Source organism: Procambarus clarkii, chromosome 5 (genome assembly GCF_040958095.1).
Source record: "Procambarus clarkii isolate CNS0578487 chromosome 5, FALCON_Pclarkii_2.0, whole genome shotgun sequence".
Taxonomy (NCBI): domain Eukaryota; kingdom Metazoa; phylum Arthropoda; class Malacostraca; order Decapoda; family Cambaridae; genus Procambarus; species Procambarus clarkii.
In genome coordinates, this window is record NC_091154.1 from 10,886,000 (window position 1) to 10,905,197 (window position 19,198).

The following is a 19,198-nucleotide window of genomic DNA, read 5'->3' on the forward strand; positions in this document are numbered from 1 at the left end:
GATTGTGGTAACGTGCTTAAGAGTTGGTACAGTTGACTTAAACCCATTTAATTCATTTGCCTCGGTAGGAGTATATTCAGTCTAGGAAGTGTTAAGATAGGGAGTGTGTCTTTATATTCATTTGATAGTCTTGATTTAATAAATCCTGAGTAATTCTAGTTCTGTGTTTTGAGTTTTCCCATAAGAACATACGATTATCTTTGCTGCGGAATCCACGAACCGGGTTTATTGGACCGAGTCAGTATGCATATTCCAAGCAAGACTAGTAGATTTAATATCAAATATATCCCCTTGTTTTCGATTTGATTCCACACTTAACATAAATCCATATCTCCCTTTTCAATTAATTGGGGATCCATGTTTGGAGAATTATATATAATTGACAGTTTTCCGTTTCAATGTCAGGGGACTAATCATGTAAGCGGATTCACGTGGTGGCATCTGAGAAGATCCTTGAGATTGCTAGGGGGCCCAGTACAGCGTCCTCGTGTTTGTAGTATCTAAGGCGATCAACCGTCTTAAGACCACGAGGAGTGGACTGAAGGCTAATAGAGCTTTGGGGTCTTTTGAGACTAGTTAACTAAGGGCTGGGTAGTGGACGAAGTAGTCATTACCCCGTCCCCATTACATTGTGGGAGTGACAGTGGTGATAAACCGTGAAGGGGAGAAGCCCTGTTAATATTTCTGGGATACGTCTGCCACAGTAGGTGGGAGTGTAACACCAGGTTGAGTCACAATTGCCCCCATACTGTTGAGAAGCCAAGCTGTAATGTGTGTACACATCTGGATCTGTTTTATATATTTTATTAATGTGTTAAAATAGTTACACTGATATTCGGATTTTTTGATTAAAGGAATTATACACAAATTTTATGTACAATTTAATTATATAAAGAAGTGATATTATATCTGGCCAGGATTATACAAACAATATATTTGTTGTTGCAAGAGGTGAGAGAAGCAGCAGCACCCCGTTGATGAAAGAGTGTTATTAAATTAATGTGGTGACGTGGAATATTGTCTTGCAGCAATATGAAAGTTAGTTATTTATATGCGTGTGGGTATTTCTTCCCTATGTGACTAAGCTTGAGGGAGGCGGGAGGAGTCGTGTGCACCTGGTGTAAATGTAAATGCTGTGTAAATATTCATTAGTTATTTCTCAAGTCTTGTATTTTGTTGGTTGTACGTAAACTCAATTTTGTTGTTGTTTAGTGTACGCCATCCGAGAAGCGGCAACCAACAACCTTCGGAAGCTGGTAGAGAAATTTGGGCCAGACTGGGCATCCCAAAATGTTCTGCCCAAAATTAATGCCATGTCTCGCGATGGAAACTACCTACACCGCATGACCTGTCTTGCCTGTATAAATGTAAGTATGCATGCAGTTTTTCAGGTATTAGTGTCCTTTTGTGATGTATCATGATATGAGTTGCCTTGTCTCTTACTGTGAATAATTAGTGAGCTACAATAATAAATGAATTGTATGATGCAGGTTGTAGGAGAGGTGTGCGGTAAGGACGTGACGACCAAGATCCTCCTCCCCACAGTTCTAGCAATGGCCAATGATAATGTGCCGAATGTGAGGTTTAACGTAGCCAAAACTCTTCAGATTATTGGTCCACACATTGAAAAAGAGTAAGTTGATATAGCATGTTTGACTTTTGATCTTTAGATTAAGAGCATGATATGGTTATATTTCCAGCTGGTTTAACCCTGAGTTCTCGGCTAATAATAGCACACAACACTGCTGTGTGCTAGAAAAAAAAATCATTTTAAGATTGTTCAAATGTGTTCCTTGATGATGGGAAAAGTAATACAAAAAGTCGTAGGTGACATATTTTGGCTGTAATAGGGTGAGGAAGTCTGGCAAGATTCAGGTGCCGAGAGAGTACGCCTACGAGGCCGGTCTCTTCCAGCCGGGCTGTTGTGTGCGAGTTCCCACAAAAATGATATTGCCTAATTTTTTTTTTAGCAATATTATTCAATATTGTGTAGTGATATATTTATATCATAAAATGTGTGAACCATTGCTATACTCAAAAGCATGGGGTGCATATTAGTGTTTCAATTATGTTCATAAAACAATAAAATAATATTTTTGCTATTATACTACACACGTTATATATAAGTATCTACATTTGTGTTGACCATAATGAACCACTAAGCTGGAATGATGGATGGAAAGAGCATAGTGGCCACCAACACATCAAGTCAACTGACAACACTACCTCACTGCTAAGATTCCTCCTCCCACCATAATGTTTGTGCTGTTATTACACTATATACACATGTTATATATAAGTATCTACATTTGTGTTGACCATAATGAACCACTAAGCTGGAATGATGGATGGAAAGAGCATAGTGGCCACCAACACATCAAGTCAACTGACAACACTACCTCACTGCTAAGATTCCTCCTCCCACCATAATGTTTGTGCAGTTATTACACTATATACACATGTTATATATAAGTATCTACATTTGTGTTGACTACAGTGAACCACTAAGCTGGTATGGTGAGTGCAGACAATAAGAGTGGCGGCCACACAGTCAGAGCAGACGACACCACCTCTCCTTCACCCCTCACCAAGATTCCTCCTCCCATCATAATACTGTATGCACGTCGCTAATTCTCGCCACAATGCTGCTGGCAGTGTGCAGATGTAATGTATATATTAAAAATGTGTATTTTAAAATGTGTATATATATATATATATATATATACAATGTGTGCCGCCATAAAGGCAGTTAGAGCAAAATTGTATATTATATAATTGCTAATTATACAATTAGCCTGTTAAAGGGTTAACCCCTGTACTGTTCCGTACTATAATATACACCTCCGTGGTGCACCCGATGTTTTTTTTGTAATTTCAAAACATTTTAAATCCCGTCCCCCGACCATATATATGTTGAAATAAATGTAAATACTGTACTTTGGCGGAGATGCCCGGAGGTGGTCACATGCCACATTCAAAAAGTGCAAGTTACCACATATGTTCATGTTGAGTATTTCTGCATCAGTTCTATTGCAGTCTAATTTTTCTGGCCTTTGCTATGTATATTGAAGTTATTTAGAATATTCATGCTGTATAAGAGTTCAAGGGAACTGTTACACATGTAACAAATGTGTCCACAAACAATGTTCATTTTTGTAATAAAATGTTCAATTATTTACATATATGTGTGGGGTAATCACTGAAATAGTCAACAGCACACAAGACAACTTTGCACTCAACTCGCCACGTACAGACAGGTTTGCACTTTGCTCTCTCTGTTGTGTGGTGCTTGCAACAACACAAGCACATTTACCCTTGTCACGTGTCCCTGTACTTGGCATGTCTTTGTACTTCGGTCTGTCCGGAGCTGCTCGAGGCATTGTCGGTGTACGCGCACAAGTCCACGACACTACCTTCTACCTAATATTTCGCCAGCAATTGCACCATCAGAGCAAGAGTGAATGTACGGATTGCTGGTCTCTTGCCCGATTTCACCAGATACATGTTGTAACAGTTCAATACTTTAACATCCACAAGGTAGAAAAACAATTTCTTTGTCCACTTCACAGATTTTCTCACACACTCGATTGCACCAACTATCATGTCACGTTTATTTGCTAAGTGCATACTGTATTTACGTTGTAGTCCTGGTCCAGGACTAGGACCCAGGAGGCCTGGTTGAGGACCGGGCCACGGGGACACTAAGCCCTGAAATCATCTCAAGGTAGTCTGACACAATCAGGCTTGTACATTTTCACCTGTGTTGCAAAGTTCACTTTGTCACTGTCCAACAATGCACCTGTGTGAATAGTTGTCAACATATTCATCTCGCATCTTCACTTCTCCTTGCTCTACACCGCAGAGCAAGAAGTCCCAAAGATAAAAGAGGGAACATCAAACCAGACACAACTAAAGGAGTTTGTGATTCCCAGTGAGGAGGTGAGGAAGCATCTGGTAGATTTGGACATGACAAAGGCTATAGGCCCGGATGGAATCTCTCCATAGATTCTAAAGGAAGGAACAGAAGCTCTGTGCCTGCCACTCTCCACGGTGTACAACAAATCACTGGTAACAGGTGAACTGCCGAAAATTTGGAAGATGGCCAATGTAGTCCCAGTATACAAAAAGGGTGATAGGCAGGAGGCACTGAACTACAGGCCAGTGTCCCTAACTTGCATTCCATGCAAGATGATGGAGAAGATTGTGCGAAAAAAGCTAGTTTAACATCTGGAGCGGAAGAACTTTGTAACACAAAATCAGCATGGGTTCAGAGATGGTAAATCATACCTAACAGGTTTGAGTTCTATGACCAGGCAACAAAAATCAGGCAAGAAAGAGAGGGCTGGGCAGACTGCATATTTCTGGACTGCCAGAAAGCTTTTGACACAGTATCACATAAGAGACTAGTGCACAAACTGGAGATGCAGACAGGAGTGAAAGGGAAGGTACTCCACTGATTAAGGGAGTACCTAAGCAACATGACACAGCGAGTCACCATGAGGGGTGAGGTCTCGGAGTGGCGGGGAGTCACCAGTGGAGTCCCATAGGAATCAGTCCTTGAACCTATACTGTTTCTGATATACGTAAATGATCTCCCAGAAGGAATTGACTCGTTCCTCTCGATGTTTGCTGCTGATGCAAAAATTATGAGGAGGATCAAGACAGAGGAGGATAGTATGAGGCTACAAGATGACCTAGACAAACTGAAGGAATGATCCGACAAATGGCTACTAAAGTTCAACCAAAGTAAATGTAAGGTAATGAAACAAGAGGAGGAACTAGGAGGCCAGTCACTGGATACCGAATGGGAGATGAAGTCCTTCACGAGACGGACAGAGAGAAAGATCTTGAGAGTTGATATCACGCCAAACCTGTCTCCTGAAGCCTGCATCAAAAGAATATCAGCAGCAGCCTATGCGAGGCTGGCTAACATCAGAACTGCTTTCAGAAACCTGTGTAAGGAATCCTTCAGAACCTTGTATACTACATATGTAAGACCAATCCTGGAGTATGCAGCCCCAGCATGTAGCCTGTATCTAGTCGAGCACAAAACGAAACTGGAAAAAGTCCAGAGGTGTGCCACTAGGCTAGTCCCAGAACTAAGAGGCACGAGTTATGAGGACAGACTATGTGAACTGCACCTCATGTTGCTGGAAGACAGAAGAGCTAGGGGAAACACGATCACCACATACAAAATTCTCAGGGTGGACAAGGATGGATTATTTAAGACGGATGGTACACGCACAAGGGGGGACAGGTGGAAGCTGAGTACCCAAAGGAGCCACAGACACATTAGAAAGAACTTTTTCGGTGTCGGAGTAGTTAATAAATGGAATGCACTAGGAAGTGATGTGGTGGAGGCTGACTCCATACACAGTTTCAAATGTAGATATGATAGAGCCCAGTAGGCTCAGGAATCTGTACATCAGTTGATTGACGGTTGAGAGGCGGGACCAAAGAGCCAGAGCTCAACCCCCGCAACCACAACTAGGTGAGCACATCTGTCCTTCCAACACACAGATAACATTGTCACTCTTTCGCAGCTGGCAATAGCCCACTGCAATACCAGTACCGAACACTGGCATGTCCGTCCTGTGTGGCTTGACAGTGCCACACTCCAGTGTTGTGTTATAGGAAGAACATGGTCAGCATGGGGCTGGTATAGTACTGTATGTCTGTGTACAGGATATGCTCCTTGTTCGCCATTGGTTGCACCAGTGTTTTCACCACACTGCCTGAAAACTTACATGGCTCGTGAGCCTGTACGTCAACCTCTATACTGGAATATGATCTATCGATGAATATTCTGTTTTTACAATCGCATAAGATGACAAACTTTAGTCCAAACCAATGTTGTTGTTATGGGATGTTCAGCACATCGTCCTTTGAAAGAGAGTTAGCGATTCATCAATCACAATATTTTGTCCTGGTATAAAATAGTCGCAAAACTTTTCCCCTCACTTCACTAAACATTTTTCGCACCTTCCACAGTCTATCGTGTGTGTGTGCGCATCATCATTGTTCTCAGTGCAGGCACCTGATAGGTAGAATGGTCGGACCTGTCACGTAACATGTACCTGCTGGACAAGGGGGGTCTGTCTCTCTCTTTCTCTCCTTCCTTCCTTCCTTAAATGTGAATAGATGAAAGTTGGGGAGTTATATTATGGATATTACTTTTTAAAATGTACAATGCTAGTTGGTATATGGTTTTTTTATCAAAGGTATAATTCTATGTACAGATATAATTGCTATGTACATTGAATAACTTGTACATTTTTATATTTTATAGTTGTATCTGAATATTAATAGTTCTAAAATAGTAACTAAAATATAATAATTATGTATTTTGAAAATTGAAGACTGTTTTTGTCGGCAGGTCCCTCCATTCGCAAGTAAAGTGTGTTCTAGATAGACTGAATGATGATCCCGACACCGACGTTAAATATTTTGCCTCGGAAGCACTAACAGGTAGGTGGTGCGGCGCACGAGTGGCTCTCCAAGAGTTGTGCTTGATTACATTTAATGTTCTGCCAGTCTGTTTTATGTTGAAAAATAAGACGGCTGCTGATTGAAATTTTCATGAAATAATTTACTAATTAAGGTGCCACAATTAATATTTAAGGTGTTGTCTAAATTGCTGTTAACGGGGTTGTGTACAGATTCAGTGTTCCAAACTACTATATTTTTTTTTCTCCCTCTGGCAGTATGTCTTCTGGTTTTTACGCATAGTTTTTCCCGCTTTTTTTTTTTTTTCCTCCTGGAGACTGAGTGAGATGCAAGATTGCCAGTTTGTGTGCTTGTTCTTCCGCACCAGGATACACTTGTGTCGGGCGAGGCAGGTCACAGTAGCAATTGGTCTCATTGCTTTATAAGTTTGCCAGTGTGTTGCAGGTATATACAGTACCTTTTGAAGACATGTGAAAGTGCTCTTGTAGTAGACGCTGTTGAGTGAGACTCCATATATATTGATAAGCACTCACCAAGAAAACTTCACTTAATCTGGACACTCTCTGCGGGGACCTGCACAATGCAGGGACACTCGACCTTCAGTATTTGTGTAGATGTATTTAGTTGATGTTTTTGCATGGTAGAAACGACAAAACCCCAAAATTTATAATCCAAGATTCTCTCTTTGCCTTTTCAGAAAATGGTCTAATATAAATGGCCTTATTTTTTCTAGCCTTTGGCTGAGAAAAGAAAAGGTGCTGCCGTAGTTTGCTTCTGGTAAGTAAGATGAGAGTGAACTTCACCAGAAGTGGAGTCTCATTCACTCAGTTTTCTTGAGAAGAGATCACCTCTGCGCGCTGAAATGGGGGCGATCCGATCTAATAAATTTAATGTAATTCTGAAATCTCTTGAGGAAATGCTTTGACCTGTGTCCCACGGAGTATTCTGTTGCTAGTTTTCTCAAGTGTAAGCTTTGAAGAGGCTTGCAAGATTTTCACAGCAGGAGTCCAATGAGTGAATGAATGTAAATATTTGGTTGACATGCTTCTTGTATGTACAGATACATTACCCATTTGCGGTTTTTGAGCATGAAGGGAAGGGGGGGGAGGGGATGAAGAAGGTACGAGACGCAAGTGGGGAAGGCTGATGTACTGTGTTCCATTATACACGGGTGGTGATGTGCTCTGCACTAGGGCTTCAGCGTCTTGCATGCTTTGCATATTAATCCTGCATACGTCTTGTCTCTATTCTCGTTTTCCTTTGCTTGGTTGACGTGTCTTCTCAAAAATTTGCACTTGTCTTATTTCCATGGCTGTTTCTCCTGCTTTATTTCCCTGTTGCATATGTTACCATTATCAATTGTTTATGGGTTTTCTGCCTGTGTGCACTTTTGCGGATCTTTGCTGCTTGTGCTTGTAATGGATGGCCCCTCCGTCTATCATGTTGCTTCTGCTGCGACTCCACTGACTGCATTACAAGTTGTTGGACGAGTATTATGGTTGTACTAGAGGTTGTTGGCCGAGTATTACGGCCGTGGTAGAGATCTTGGGCTAGTGTTACGGCCGTGGTAGAGATCTTGGGCTAGTATCACCCAGCTGCTACTAATAGGGCTGAACTGCAATGCAAGTGAACAGAATGCTTGTCTGCTTCTGGGGAGCACTCACTAATTAGATTTTCATGGAAAGTTTGCAGCAGACTGAGAAAATTGGAACAAGAGGGAGATGCAATGCTTAGGAAACAAATGTATTAGAAGCTTAGGAGAGTGGGACAGAGATGGGGAAAGTGATGTAAGGAGAGAGAGAGAGAGAGAGATGGAGATGTACGTGATAAAGAATTGGATCGACACTTATTTCCTCGTTTACAAATGCCATGACATTGAGACAGTGGTGCCTCTCGCCACTAGTGAGAGGGGGGGAACAGTGGTGCCTCTCACCACTAGTGAGAGGGGGGGAACAGTGGTGCCTCTCACCACTAGTGAGAGGGGGGGGACAGTGGTGCCTCTCACCACTAGTGAGAGGGGGGGAACAGTGGTGCCTCTCACCACTAGTGAGAGGGGGGGAACAGTGGTGCCTCTCACCACTAGTGAGAGGGGGGGAACAGTGGTGCCTCTCACCACTAGTGAGAGGGGGGGAACAGTGGTGCCTCTCACCACTAGTGAGGGGGGGGGGAAGTGGTGCCTCTCACCACTAGTGAGAGGGGGGGAACAGTGGTGCCTCTCACCACTAGTGAGAGGGGGGGGACAGTGGTGCCTCTCACCACTAGTGAGAGGGGGGGAACAGTGGTGCCTCTCACCACTAGTGAGAGGGGGGGGACAGTGGTGCCTCTCACCACTAGTGAGAGGGGGGGGGACAGTGGTGCCTCTCACCACTAGTGAGAGAGGGGGGGGACAGTGGTGCCTCACCACTAGTGAGAGAGGGGGGGAGACAGTGGTGCCTCTCACCACTAGTGAGAGAGGGGGGGACAGTGGTGCCTCTCACCATTAGTGAGGGGGGGAGGGGGGACAGTGGTGCCTCTCACCATTAGTGAGGGGGGGACGGGGGACGGGGGACAGTGGTGCCTCTCACCACTAGTGAGAGGAGGGAGACAGTGGTGCCTCTCACCACTAGTGAGAGGAGGGAGACAGTGGTGCCTCTCACCACTAGTGAGAGGAGGGAGACAGTGGTGCCTCTCACCACTAGTGAGAGGAGGGAGACAGTGGTGCCTCTCACCACTAGTGAGAGAGGGGGGGGACAGTGGTGCCTCTCACCACTAGTGAGAGGAGGGAGACAGTGGTGCCTCTCACCACTAGTGAGAGGAGGGAGACAGTGGTGCCTCTCACCACTAGTGAGAGGAGGGAGACAGTGGTGCCTCTCACCACTAGTGAGAGGAGGGAGACAGTGGTGCCTCTCACCACTAGTGAGAGGAGGGAGACAGTGGTGCCTCTCACCACTAGTGAGAGAGGGGGGGGGGACAGTGGTGCCTCTCACCACTAGTGACAGAGGGAGACAGTGGTGCCTCTCAGGGAGACAGTGGTGCCTCTCACCACTAGTGAGAGGGGGAGGACAGTGGTGCCTCTCACCACTAGTGAGAGAGGGAGACAGTGGTGCCTCTCACCATTAGTGAGGGGGGGGGACAGTGGTGCCTCTCACCACTAGTGAGAGGAGGGAGACAGTGGTGCCTCTCACCATTAGTGAGAGAGGGAGACAGTGGTGCCTCTCACCACTAGTGAGAGAGGGAGACAGTGGTGCCTCTCACCATTAGTGAGGGGGGGGACAGTGGTGCCTCTCCTCACTAGTGAGAGGAGGGAGACAGTGGTGCCTCTCACCACTAGTGAGAGAGGGAGACAGTGGTGCCTCTCACCACTAGTGAGAGGGGGAGGACAGTGGTGCCTCTCACCACTAGTGAGAGAGGGAGACAGTGGTGCCTCTCACCATTAGTGAGGGGGGGGGACAGTGGTGCCTCTCACCACTAGTGAGAGGAGGGAGACAGTGGTGCCTCTCACCATTAGTGAGAGAGGGAGACAGTGGTGCCTCTCACCACTAGTGAGAGAGGGAGACAGTGGTGCCTCTCACCATTAGTGAGGGGGGGGGGACAGTGGTGCCTCTCCTCACTAGTGAGAGGAGGGAGACAGTGGTGCCTCTCACCATTAGTGAGAGAGGGGGGGAGACAGTGGTGCCTCTCACCACTAGTGAGATGAGGGAGACAGTGGTGCCTCTCACCACTAGTGAGAGAGGGAGACAGTGGTGCCTCTCACCATTAGTGAGGGGGGGGGGACAGTGGTGCCTCTCACCACTAGTGAGAGGGGGGGACAGTGGTGCCTCTCACCATTAGCGAAAGGGGCGGTGACAGTGGAAACAAATTAATACATGTATGCCATGTTTTGGTACTCTATTAGTGTCCTCTTGTTTATGTACTGTCTATCTGCCCCTGTCAATTCTCTAGAAATTTTGTTGTATTCTGCCCTGTCTATTCTCCAGAAAATTTTGTTGTAATGTATTGTAGTGTGGTGTAATTTGTTGTAATGTCTTCCGATATCACTTTGTTTGATATAGTTCATGGGAAAAGATTGTGTGATATCAACCCACATGGTAGTTTCCTTTCCTATTTGGTACTGTGTGTGTTGCTTCGTGTTGCTAGCTCCCAGCTTCATTACTTTATACTTGCCCGAGTTAAACTCTAGTAGCCACATTTTGGACCATGCTTTCTTTGTCAGGCCAACCTGTAATTTCTGCTTCGTCAGCAACCATTGAAAGGAAGAAGTCTGTTTTGGGAGAATATTTACATAAATTTGGGCTAAAGCTTGACCTAACTGACCTTTGTGGGACAACACTGGCAACATCTCGCAACTTTGAATACTCTCCTCTTGCTTGGGTGCACTTCTCCTCACCCTCTCACTCCTGCTCATTCCTCCAACTTATGCACTAGGCTTATGTGGGGTTGAAGGCTCTATGATAGTCAAAAAATGTGCATTTTGCCCAGCCTTCTGTTTTGATTGGTTGCCTGCTTGTAGAAGTCTCAAGTTTGTGGGGGCAAGATTTGCCGTCCCTAAACCCATATTGGTTCTATAAATACGGTTATCAGTAGAAGTTCTACCAGCTTTTTTATTTGTTAAATTGCCTTGCAAGGTACACATTTAAGGGCTACTGGTCTGTAATTTGTTACTCTCCCCGTTTTGTATATTTGCTAATATCCAAATTTATGGTTTTTCCCATTTTGAGTTGTGTATTACAGTATAACAGCAAGTGGACCAGTATTCTGCTTGCTCATACCTCGGTATGCACTGTGAGGTTGTCTGGTCCCACAGCCTTATCTGTGTCGACTTCCTGATGATGTCTCCTTATTTCATCTTTGGTCATCTCGATCCTCATGTGTTTGGTTTTATACTGTTCCACGGGTTGGCCATTTTTGTTTTTTTATTGTTAAGACTTTAGGATCTTGGGTTCCTCACTTCTCCCTCATTTTCTGATAATATGCCCTTCGTTATTCTGAGGTTCATAACGTATCGTTTATTAGTGTTTTTCCTCCCAGTGTAGCTGTGAAGACATTTGGGTTGGTGTCTGCTTTATTTGCTATATATTATTGTCTTCTCACCCTAAGGTATTCATTCCTTGCCCTCTGGTACCTCTTACTAATTTGTTATGCATTGTGCCTCCTTAGACCCACAGTTGCCCGAGTTAAACTGTGATTCGGGTAAACCATGGGTTAATCCTGTCGGTGTTCTTCCTTTAAACGGATGGAAACTTGTCAACTGCTTCCCAATATTTGAGGACACTGTCTTGAGTGATCTTCTTTTCTTTAAGTTCTGCGGCCTATGGTACTTGTGATTACGTTTTCTTATTGCTTCATAATTTTCCCATTGGCATACCAGCCAATGGTCCTCTCTTTTAACCATTCATTCCTATGAACTCATATTGAAGCTGTACAATGGACTTGTAACCACACGCCTGATCTCCTCTCACACACTATTGAGCGCAGCACGAGCCGATGGTACGTGTTCCTCACGTGATCATGGATTTAGGTTTGATTGTTGGACAGCCTGAATGTTTGTTTATAGATTCATCAAGCTATTGTGTTCTTCTTTATGCAGTCATTCATACTTCCAAATTCTTGATGTTAGTATACAGATCACTCACTCAGGAGTCTCATATTTGATTTCCCTTGTAGCTGACCTGAAAATATTTCCACAAGTCGAGCCGATTCATCGATACCCTTTCTCATGGGTTCCTTGACATACTGTATGGGTTTAGAAAATTGACTTGTGCCAACAGTCGAAAGTCATCTACTCGTATGCCAATCCTCTTCCCCCTTCCCTACTCCCCCCCTCCTCACTCCACCCTCTTAACAAAGTATTGCCTAAAATTTAACTGGTACCGATACTGAATAAAAAGGATGACACCACTAATTACTGAAAAAAGGTGCGATACCACCAATACCAATAAATTGGTATACCTCTTGTACTGTCGAAAGTTCTCCGTAAGCAGGTAAGAGCCTTGTGCCATTTTGTATGGTGTAGAGACTGTGCGAATTATATTTTTAAGGATTAGAGGTTGTGTGTGTGTGTGTGTGTGTGTGTGTGTGGCATGTATTACATTGTAGTGTGAGGTAGTGAGTGGCTTCCTCTCACATGAACACTTTTAAAGTGGTCTTATAATGTGTAATATTTAGTGTTTTAAGTTTTAGGAAGAGCAGATGCAACTGTGTGTGTAACTTGCTCATAGTGTCAATGAAGAAATTTAGAATGCTTTAATCAGTTACTTTTGATTTCTGTTGCATGTTAAGTCATTAATTGGGGAGTTGTGAACATTTTGGGAGATGCTACAACGGTGATAGAATACACCTCTGCTTATTTATATAAATATATACACACACATTTTCAATGTGTGTTTGCATATAGTGTACTCACCTATTTGTGCTTGCGGGGATTGAGCTTTGGCTCTTTGGTCCCGCCTCACAGTGTGTGTGTGTGTGTGTGTGTGTGTGAAAAGAGGGAAGGAGGGGGGGGTGGGAGAGAGACTTGGGCATGACTGGTTCCCTCCTTGTTCAATAAATTCAAGACGGAAATAGTTCATGGTGCCTGGTGGGTGACCATTTTCCCACTATTCAAGGATGCTGATGCCCTCTAGTGCAAACTGACGTCCCATTACTGTGATGCTGAAAGCGGAGAAGTTACTTGTGGCTATAATAGTGATCTTGGTAAGAAATCACCTTGCCGCATAACCCTGGTATCCAAACCACTCGTCAGAAAATGATGAAATGACGATTTGGTCTGTCCTGGATCATTATAAGGTCATGTGATGAGAGTAATGGATACTCAACATGGATTATTGTGAGGGTGGTCTACCCAATCTATCATTCATAAAAGCATATTGAGGCAGTTGAGAGTAGTAATGTTCATCTTGACTTTAGTAATGCCTTTTACTCTTCACCCCATGAATGAGGCTAATAAGGCCAAGCCTGTAGGGAACTATCAGGAGAAAGTGCCAAGCCATTAAGACTATATCTAGCACTGGGAAGGGGTGAGGATAAGGATTTGGGATGGGATGAGGGGAAGGAATGGTGCCCGACCGCTTGGACGGTTGGGGATCTAACGCCGACCTGCATGAAGCGAGACTGTTGCTCTACCATACAGCCAAAGTGATTGGGCAAGCCAGAGACATTGGAGGGAATGTTGTCAGCTGCATCAGAGCTTGGGTGAAGGCTGGAAAGCAGTTAGCATCAATGTGGTGAAGTTGGGAGTTGAAAAACGTCATTAGTGGCATGTCCCTCTAGATTGGTACTGGCACCATTGTTGTGAACAGTAATACCAGCAAGTTTGCAGACCACAAAAGTGAGTGAATAGTAATCTTGAATGGACATTGTGGAAAACCTGCAGAAAGACTTCATCACATTATAGAACTTTGGATAAATGGGGCAGATACAGTTGAATATTGATTGATAAGTTCAATCTTAAACACTGGAGATGGTGATAAACAGTATTATTGGATGAATGCTGCATATGGGCAAATAGTTGCAAAGAAATCGTAGGGTTATGATTGGCAGTGACCTAGAGACTTGGCCAACAGTGTGTCAATGGCATTGACAAAGCACATGGCATATATATATATAGTTTGCTTTTAACCAGAACATCAGCAATAAATGGAAACATGGTCCTTAAGACTTTCGCATCCCTGGCGTGCTCGGGGAAAAGAGTGTTTCCCCATGAGCACGTGCCCACACGCATCCCTGGCGTGCTCAGGGAAAAAAGCGTGTTTCCCCATGAGCACGTGCCCACACGCATCCCTGGCGTGCTCAGGGAAAAGTGTTCCCCCATGAGCACGTGCCCACACGCATCCCAGGTGTGCTCAGGGAAAAGAGTGTTCCCCCATGAGCACGTGCCCACACGCATCCCTGGCGTGCTCAGGGAAAAGAGCGTGTTTCCCCATGAGCACGTGCCCACACGCATCCCTGGCGTGCTCAGGGGAAAGAGTGTTTCCCCATGAGCACGTGCCCACACGCATCCCTGGCGTGCTCAGGGGAAAGAGTGTTTCCCCATGAGCACGTGCCCACACGCATCCCTGGCGTGCTCAGGGGAAAGAGTGTTTCCCCATGAGCACGTGCCCACACGCATCCCTGACGTGCTCAGGGGAAAGAGTGTTTCCCCATGAGCACGTGCCCACACGCATCCCTGGCGTGCTCAGGGGAAAGAGTGTTTCCCCATGAGCACGTGCCCACACGCATCCCTGGCGTGCTCAGGGGAAAGAGTGTTTCCCCATTAGCACGTGCCCACACGCATCCCTGGCGTGCTCAGGGGAAAGTGTGTTTCCCCATGAGCACGTGCCCACACGCATCCCTGGCGTGCTCAGGGGAAAGAGTGTTCCCCCATGAGCACGTGCCCACACGCATCCCTGGCGTGCTCAGGGGAAAGAGTGTTTCCCCATGAGCACGTGCCCACACGCATCCCTGGCGTGCTCAGGGGAAAGAGTGTTCCCCCATGAGCACGTGCCCACACGCATCCCTGGCGTGCTCAGGGGAAAGAGTGTTTCCCCATGAGCACGTGCCCACACGCATCCCTGGCGTGCTCAGGGGAAAGAGTGTTTCCCCATGAGCACGTGCCCACACGCATCCCTGGCGTGCTCAGGGGAAAGAGTGTTTCCCCATGAGCACGTGCCCACACGCATCCCTGGCGTGCTCAGGGGAAAGAGTGTTTCCCCATGAGCACGTGCCCACACGCATCCCTGGCGTGCTCAGGGGAAAGAGTGTTTCCCCATGAGCACGTGCCCACACGCATCCCTGGCGTGCTCAGGGGAAAGAGTGTTTCCCCATGAGCACGTGCCCACACGCATCCCTGGCGTGCTCAGGGGAAAGAGTGTTTCCCCATGAGCACGTGCCCACACGCATCCCTGGCGTGCTCAGGGGAAAGAGTGTTCCCCCATGAGCACGTGCCCACACGCATCCCTGGCATGCTCAGGGGAAAGAGTGTTTCCCCATGAGCACGTGCCCACACGCATCCCTGGCGTGCTCAGGGGAAAGAGTGTTCCCCCATGAGCACGTGCCCACACGCATCCCTGGCGTGCTCAGGGGAAAGAGTGTTCCCCCATGAGCACGTGCCCACACGCATCCCTGGCGTGCTCAGGGGAAAGAGTGTTCCCCCATGAGCACGTGCCCACACTAAAATGTGTATACTCTTCAGTTTTTGTGTTGGCATTCATTTTGGTATCAAATTGTTCATAATAGAATTCTCTATAGAGAGAGATGCATATTAGGTCAAAAAGCCCGGCGTGCCACCCACAGCAAATCCAATAGTTGCCCGAGCATTACCCGTGAGCGAGCAACCACTAAAATGTGTAAAAACTCTTCAGTTTTCTCACCTCAATTTTCATGCTACATTGTTCATTCTGGTATCGAAGGTTTCACAATCTAAAGGTGTGCATTTTAAAACTAGTACAGTACCATCTTGAGGTTATCTTGAGATGATTTCTGGGCTTTTTAGTGTCCCCGTGGCCCGGTCCTCGACCAGGCCTCCACCCCCAGGAAGTGGCCCGTGACAGCTGACTAACACCGGGGTACCTATTTTACTGCTAGGTAACAGGAGCATAGGGTGAAAGAAACTCTGCCCATTGTTTCTCGCCGGCACCCGGGATCGAACCTGGGACCACAGGATCACAAGTCCAGTGTGCTGTCCGCTCGGCTGACCGGCTCCCATAATCAGAAAACAAATGGAATTTTAACAAATTTAAATTTTGGACGCCATATGCGTCACAGGCGGACATCCGCAGAGTTATTTGTGGACGTCGACTACGTCCCCGGAGGACAAGTGTTAAATTATATTTGGCCCTGATTCAGGCACATGCTGACTATGCCATCTAATTCTGGTCACTGTACTTGCCCAGAGCAATACTGTATTGCGTAGTGGGTGTGGCTTGTGGTCGCCATATTGCGTAGTGGGTGTGGCTTGTGGTCGCCATATTGCGTAGTGGGTGTGGCTTGTGGTCACCATATTGCGTAGTGGGTGTGGCTTGTGGTCACCATATTGCGTAGTGGGCGTGGCTTGTGGTCACCATATTGCGTAGTGGGTGTGGCTTGTGGTCACCATATTGCGTAGTGGGTGTGGCTTGTGGTCACCATATTGCGTAGTGGGTGTGGCTTGTGGTCACCATGTTGCGTAGTGGGCGTGGCTTGTGGTCACCATGTTGCGTAGTGGGCGTGGCTTGTGGTCACCATGTTGCGTAGTGGGTGTGGCTTGTGGTCACCATATTGCGTAGTGGGTGTGGCTTGTGGTCACCATGTTGTGTAGTGGGTGTGGCTTGTGGTCACCATGTTGCGTAGTGGGTGTGGCTTGTGGTCACCATATTGCGTAGTGGGTGTGGCTTGTGGTCACCATATTGGATAGTGGGTGTGGCTTGTGGTCACCATATTGTGTAGTGGGTGTGGCTTGTGGTCACCATGTTGCGTAGTGGGTGTGGCTTGTGGTCACCATATTGCGTAGTGGGTGTGGCTTGTGGTCACCATGTTGCGTAGTGGGCGTGGCTTGTGGTCACCATGTTGCGTAGTGGGCGTGGCTTGTGGTCACCATGTTGCGTAGTGGGCGTGGCTTGTGGTCACCATATTGCGTAGTGGGCGTGGATTGTGGTCACCATATTGCATAGTGGGCATGGATTGTGGTCACCATGTTGTGTAGTGGGCGTGAATTGTGGTCACCATATTGCGTAGTGGGCATGGATTGTGGTCACCATGTTGCGTAGTGGGCGTGGATTGTGGTCACCATATTGCGTAGTGGGCATGGATTGTGGTCACCATGTTGCGTAGTGGGCGTGGATTGTGGTCACCATATTGCGTAGTGGGCGTGGATTGTGGTCACCATATTGCGTAGTGGGCGTGGATTGTGGTCACCATGTTGCGTAGTGGGCGTGGATTGTGGTCACCATGTTGCGTAGTGGGCGTGGATTGTGGTCACCATATTGCGTAGTGGGCGTGGATTTACTTCAGACATGAGATGAAGTTGGAAAGGCAAACAAGTCAAACATTTCTCTGGGAATTTGTGGTGCATTAGTTTAGTGTATTTTAGGAATGTTGTTCAGTTTGAAAGTTGATCTTGAATAGGGATATTTGAGTCAAAGAATGAGTTATGTACTTTAGTGTTTGTTATTCTGTATAAAAGCTGTTTATAGTTTATTGAGTGCATGGACTAATGAGCTAAGTACATGGTGTAATGTATAATTATAGGCTTTTGTAAGAAAACTGATGTTTGTTTTGTTTCAACAGCCATGACTCCGTTGTTTGCCTCATAAGCATCAACACACATCACAAGAGTGCACAAGTGGCCATCATATAGAACCCAATCACGGAAGTGACCGTTTCTCCAGAAGACTTTGGAAATGTTGGGAGCAAATGAGAGAACATTTTATCACACACCTCTCCTTCCTATATATTTTCTTTCCCAGTAAACCTTCCCCCGATGCTTTGTAAACTTTGTGATTAGTATTCTGGGCTGCCTTGTGATGAGGCAGCCTGCTCGATCCCCTATACCCCAACACTTCAGCCGGCAGTGAATCAGTTCTCAATTTAGGTGTCATCTTTTGGATCCAATTATCCTGTGAGAAAAACAGATTACTGTCATATCTTCATTTTATCATCAAAGCCTTATTAGTGATGACTATTTTAGTACTGGTATTTATTGATTATTGCTTGTATTTAAGATGTTACACCAGTAGTCTCTTCCCCCCTTCCCCCCCCCCCTTTTATTTTTTGAGAATTAGCTGATGCTGTGGGAGTATCTACACAGCAGGATTTCTGTATGTGCTTTTATGGTAACTTGAATGAATGTTTAGAAACTCATAATATTAAAGGAAGAGAACCACGATTGTCTCGACTTTGGTGCATTAGTGGACGAGTTCGGCTGTCTCTCTTCAGTGCCCCGGAATATTGGAACACTTTAGTCATGATGAAACAAAAAATTATATATATAAATTAGAACATGACATAGTCAGTTGCAACATAAATACCTTGGGATCAGAAGACAAGACATTGTCAAAGTGGAAGCAAAGGGCAAGACCATAATGTGTAAGCCATTGGAGCGTCTCCATAACCTTGGTGGTGTCCCCCCATAAAGGAGTTGACTGCAGATGTGGATAATAGAGTGGCTGGAGCTTGGGGATGGAGACGCTCCAACACCATTACCAGTTCTGAGGCCGTTTAGGTTTTTGTTTACTACACTTAATCTGCTATAGAGCCAAATTTATCTTCAATCACATATATACTTTTACATTCAACCAATGGAAAACAAAATTCTGCATTTTTAATTGTTTTTGAGATGGGATTTATTGTTAGTGGCAATATATTAGATGGACTAATTACTAGTGTGACAGATGGGGGGACCTTTGCCATCTCTGCTCCTCTTACGTCACCTTCTTCCACTCATTTTTATTTTATTGATTTTTTTTATATAATATATACATATATAATTTTGCAAGAGATAAAAAGAAATAGCAATCCATTTTTGTTTAACATTTATTGTTCATGTGATGAGCTATGATGCTAATGTATTCTATAACTTTTCTGTACAAATAAATATTCCATAGTGGACGTGTTGTTCAGTAACCAGACGTGTGAAGAATGTTTGTTGCGAAGGCTGCAAGATGAACATGTAAACAAGGACTTGTTTAACTCCTAAAGTAGAGTTAAAGTCCCCAACTGTGAAAGTGATTAGGCATCTTTCCTCCTCGGTCCCGTCCCAAATCCATTTCTTGACTACTCCCAGGTGCTATATAGTTGTTATGGCTTGGCACTTTCCTCT

General features: G+C 45.4%; 1 protein-coding gene across 2 annotated transcripts in view; it reads left to right on the forward strand.

Annotated features, from left to right (window-relative positions):
• Pp2A-29B (Protein phosphatase PP2A regulatory subunit A) overlaps positions 1-18,985 on the forward strand; it is a 42,497-nt gene extending 23,512 nt beyond the window's left edge. Inside the window, exons 9-13 of one of the 2 annotated variants that reach the window (XR_011231110.1) lie at positions 1,213-1,367; positions 1,491-1,633; positions 6,377-6,468; positions 7,145-7,224; positions 17,668-18,985. Coding sequence is in view for 1 of the 2 variants with exons in the window: in XM_045753428.2 (XP_045609384.1) it covers positions 1,213-1,367; positions 1,491-1,633; positions 6,377-6,468; positions 17,668-17,693 (416 nt within the window). In the remaining variant the exon portion in view is untranslated. The remainder of the gene's footprint in view (positions 1-1,212; positions 1,368-1,490; positions 1,634-6,376; positions 6,469-7,144; positions 7,225-17,667) is intronic. The other variant, XM_045753428.2, reaches the window with a different exon arrangement.
• Positions 18,986-19,198: the final 213 nt, after the last annotated feature.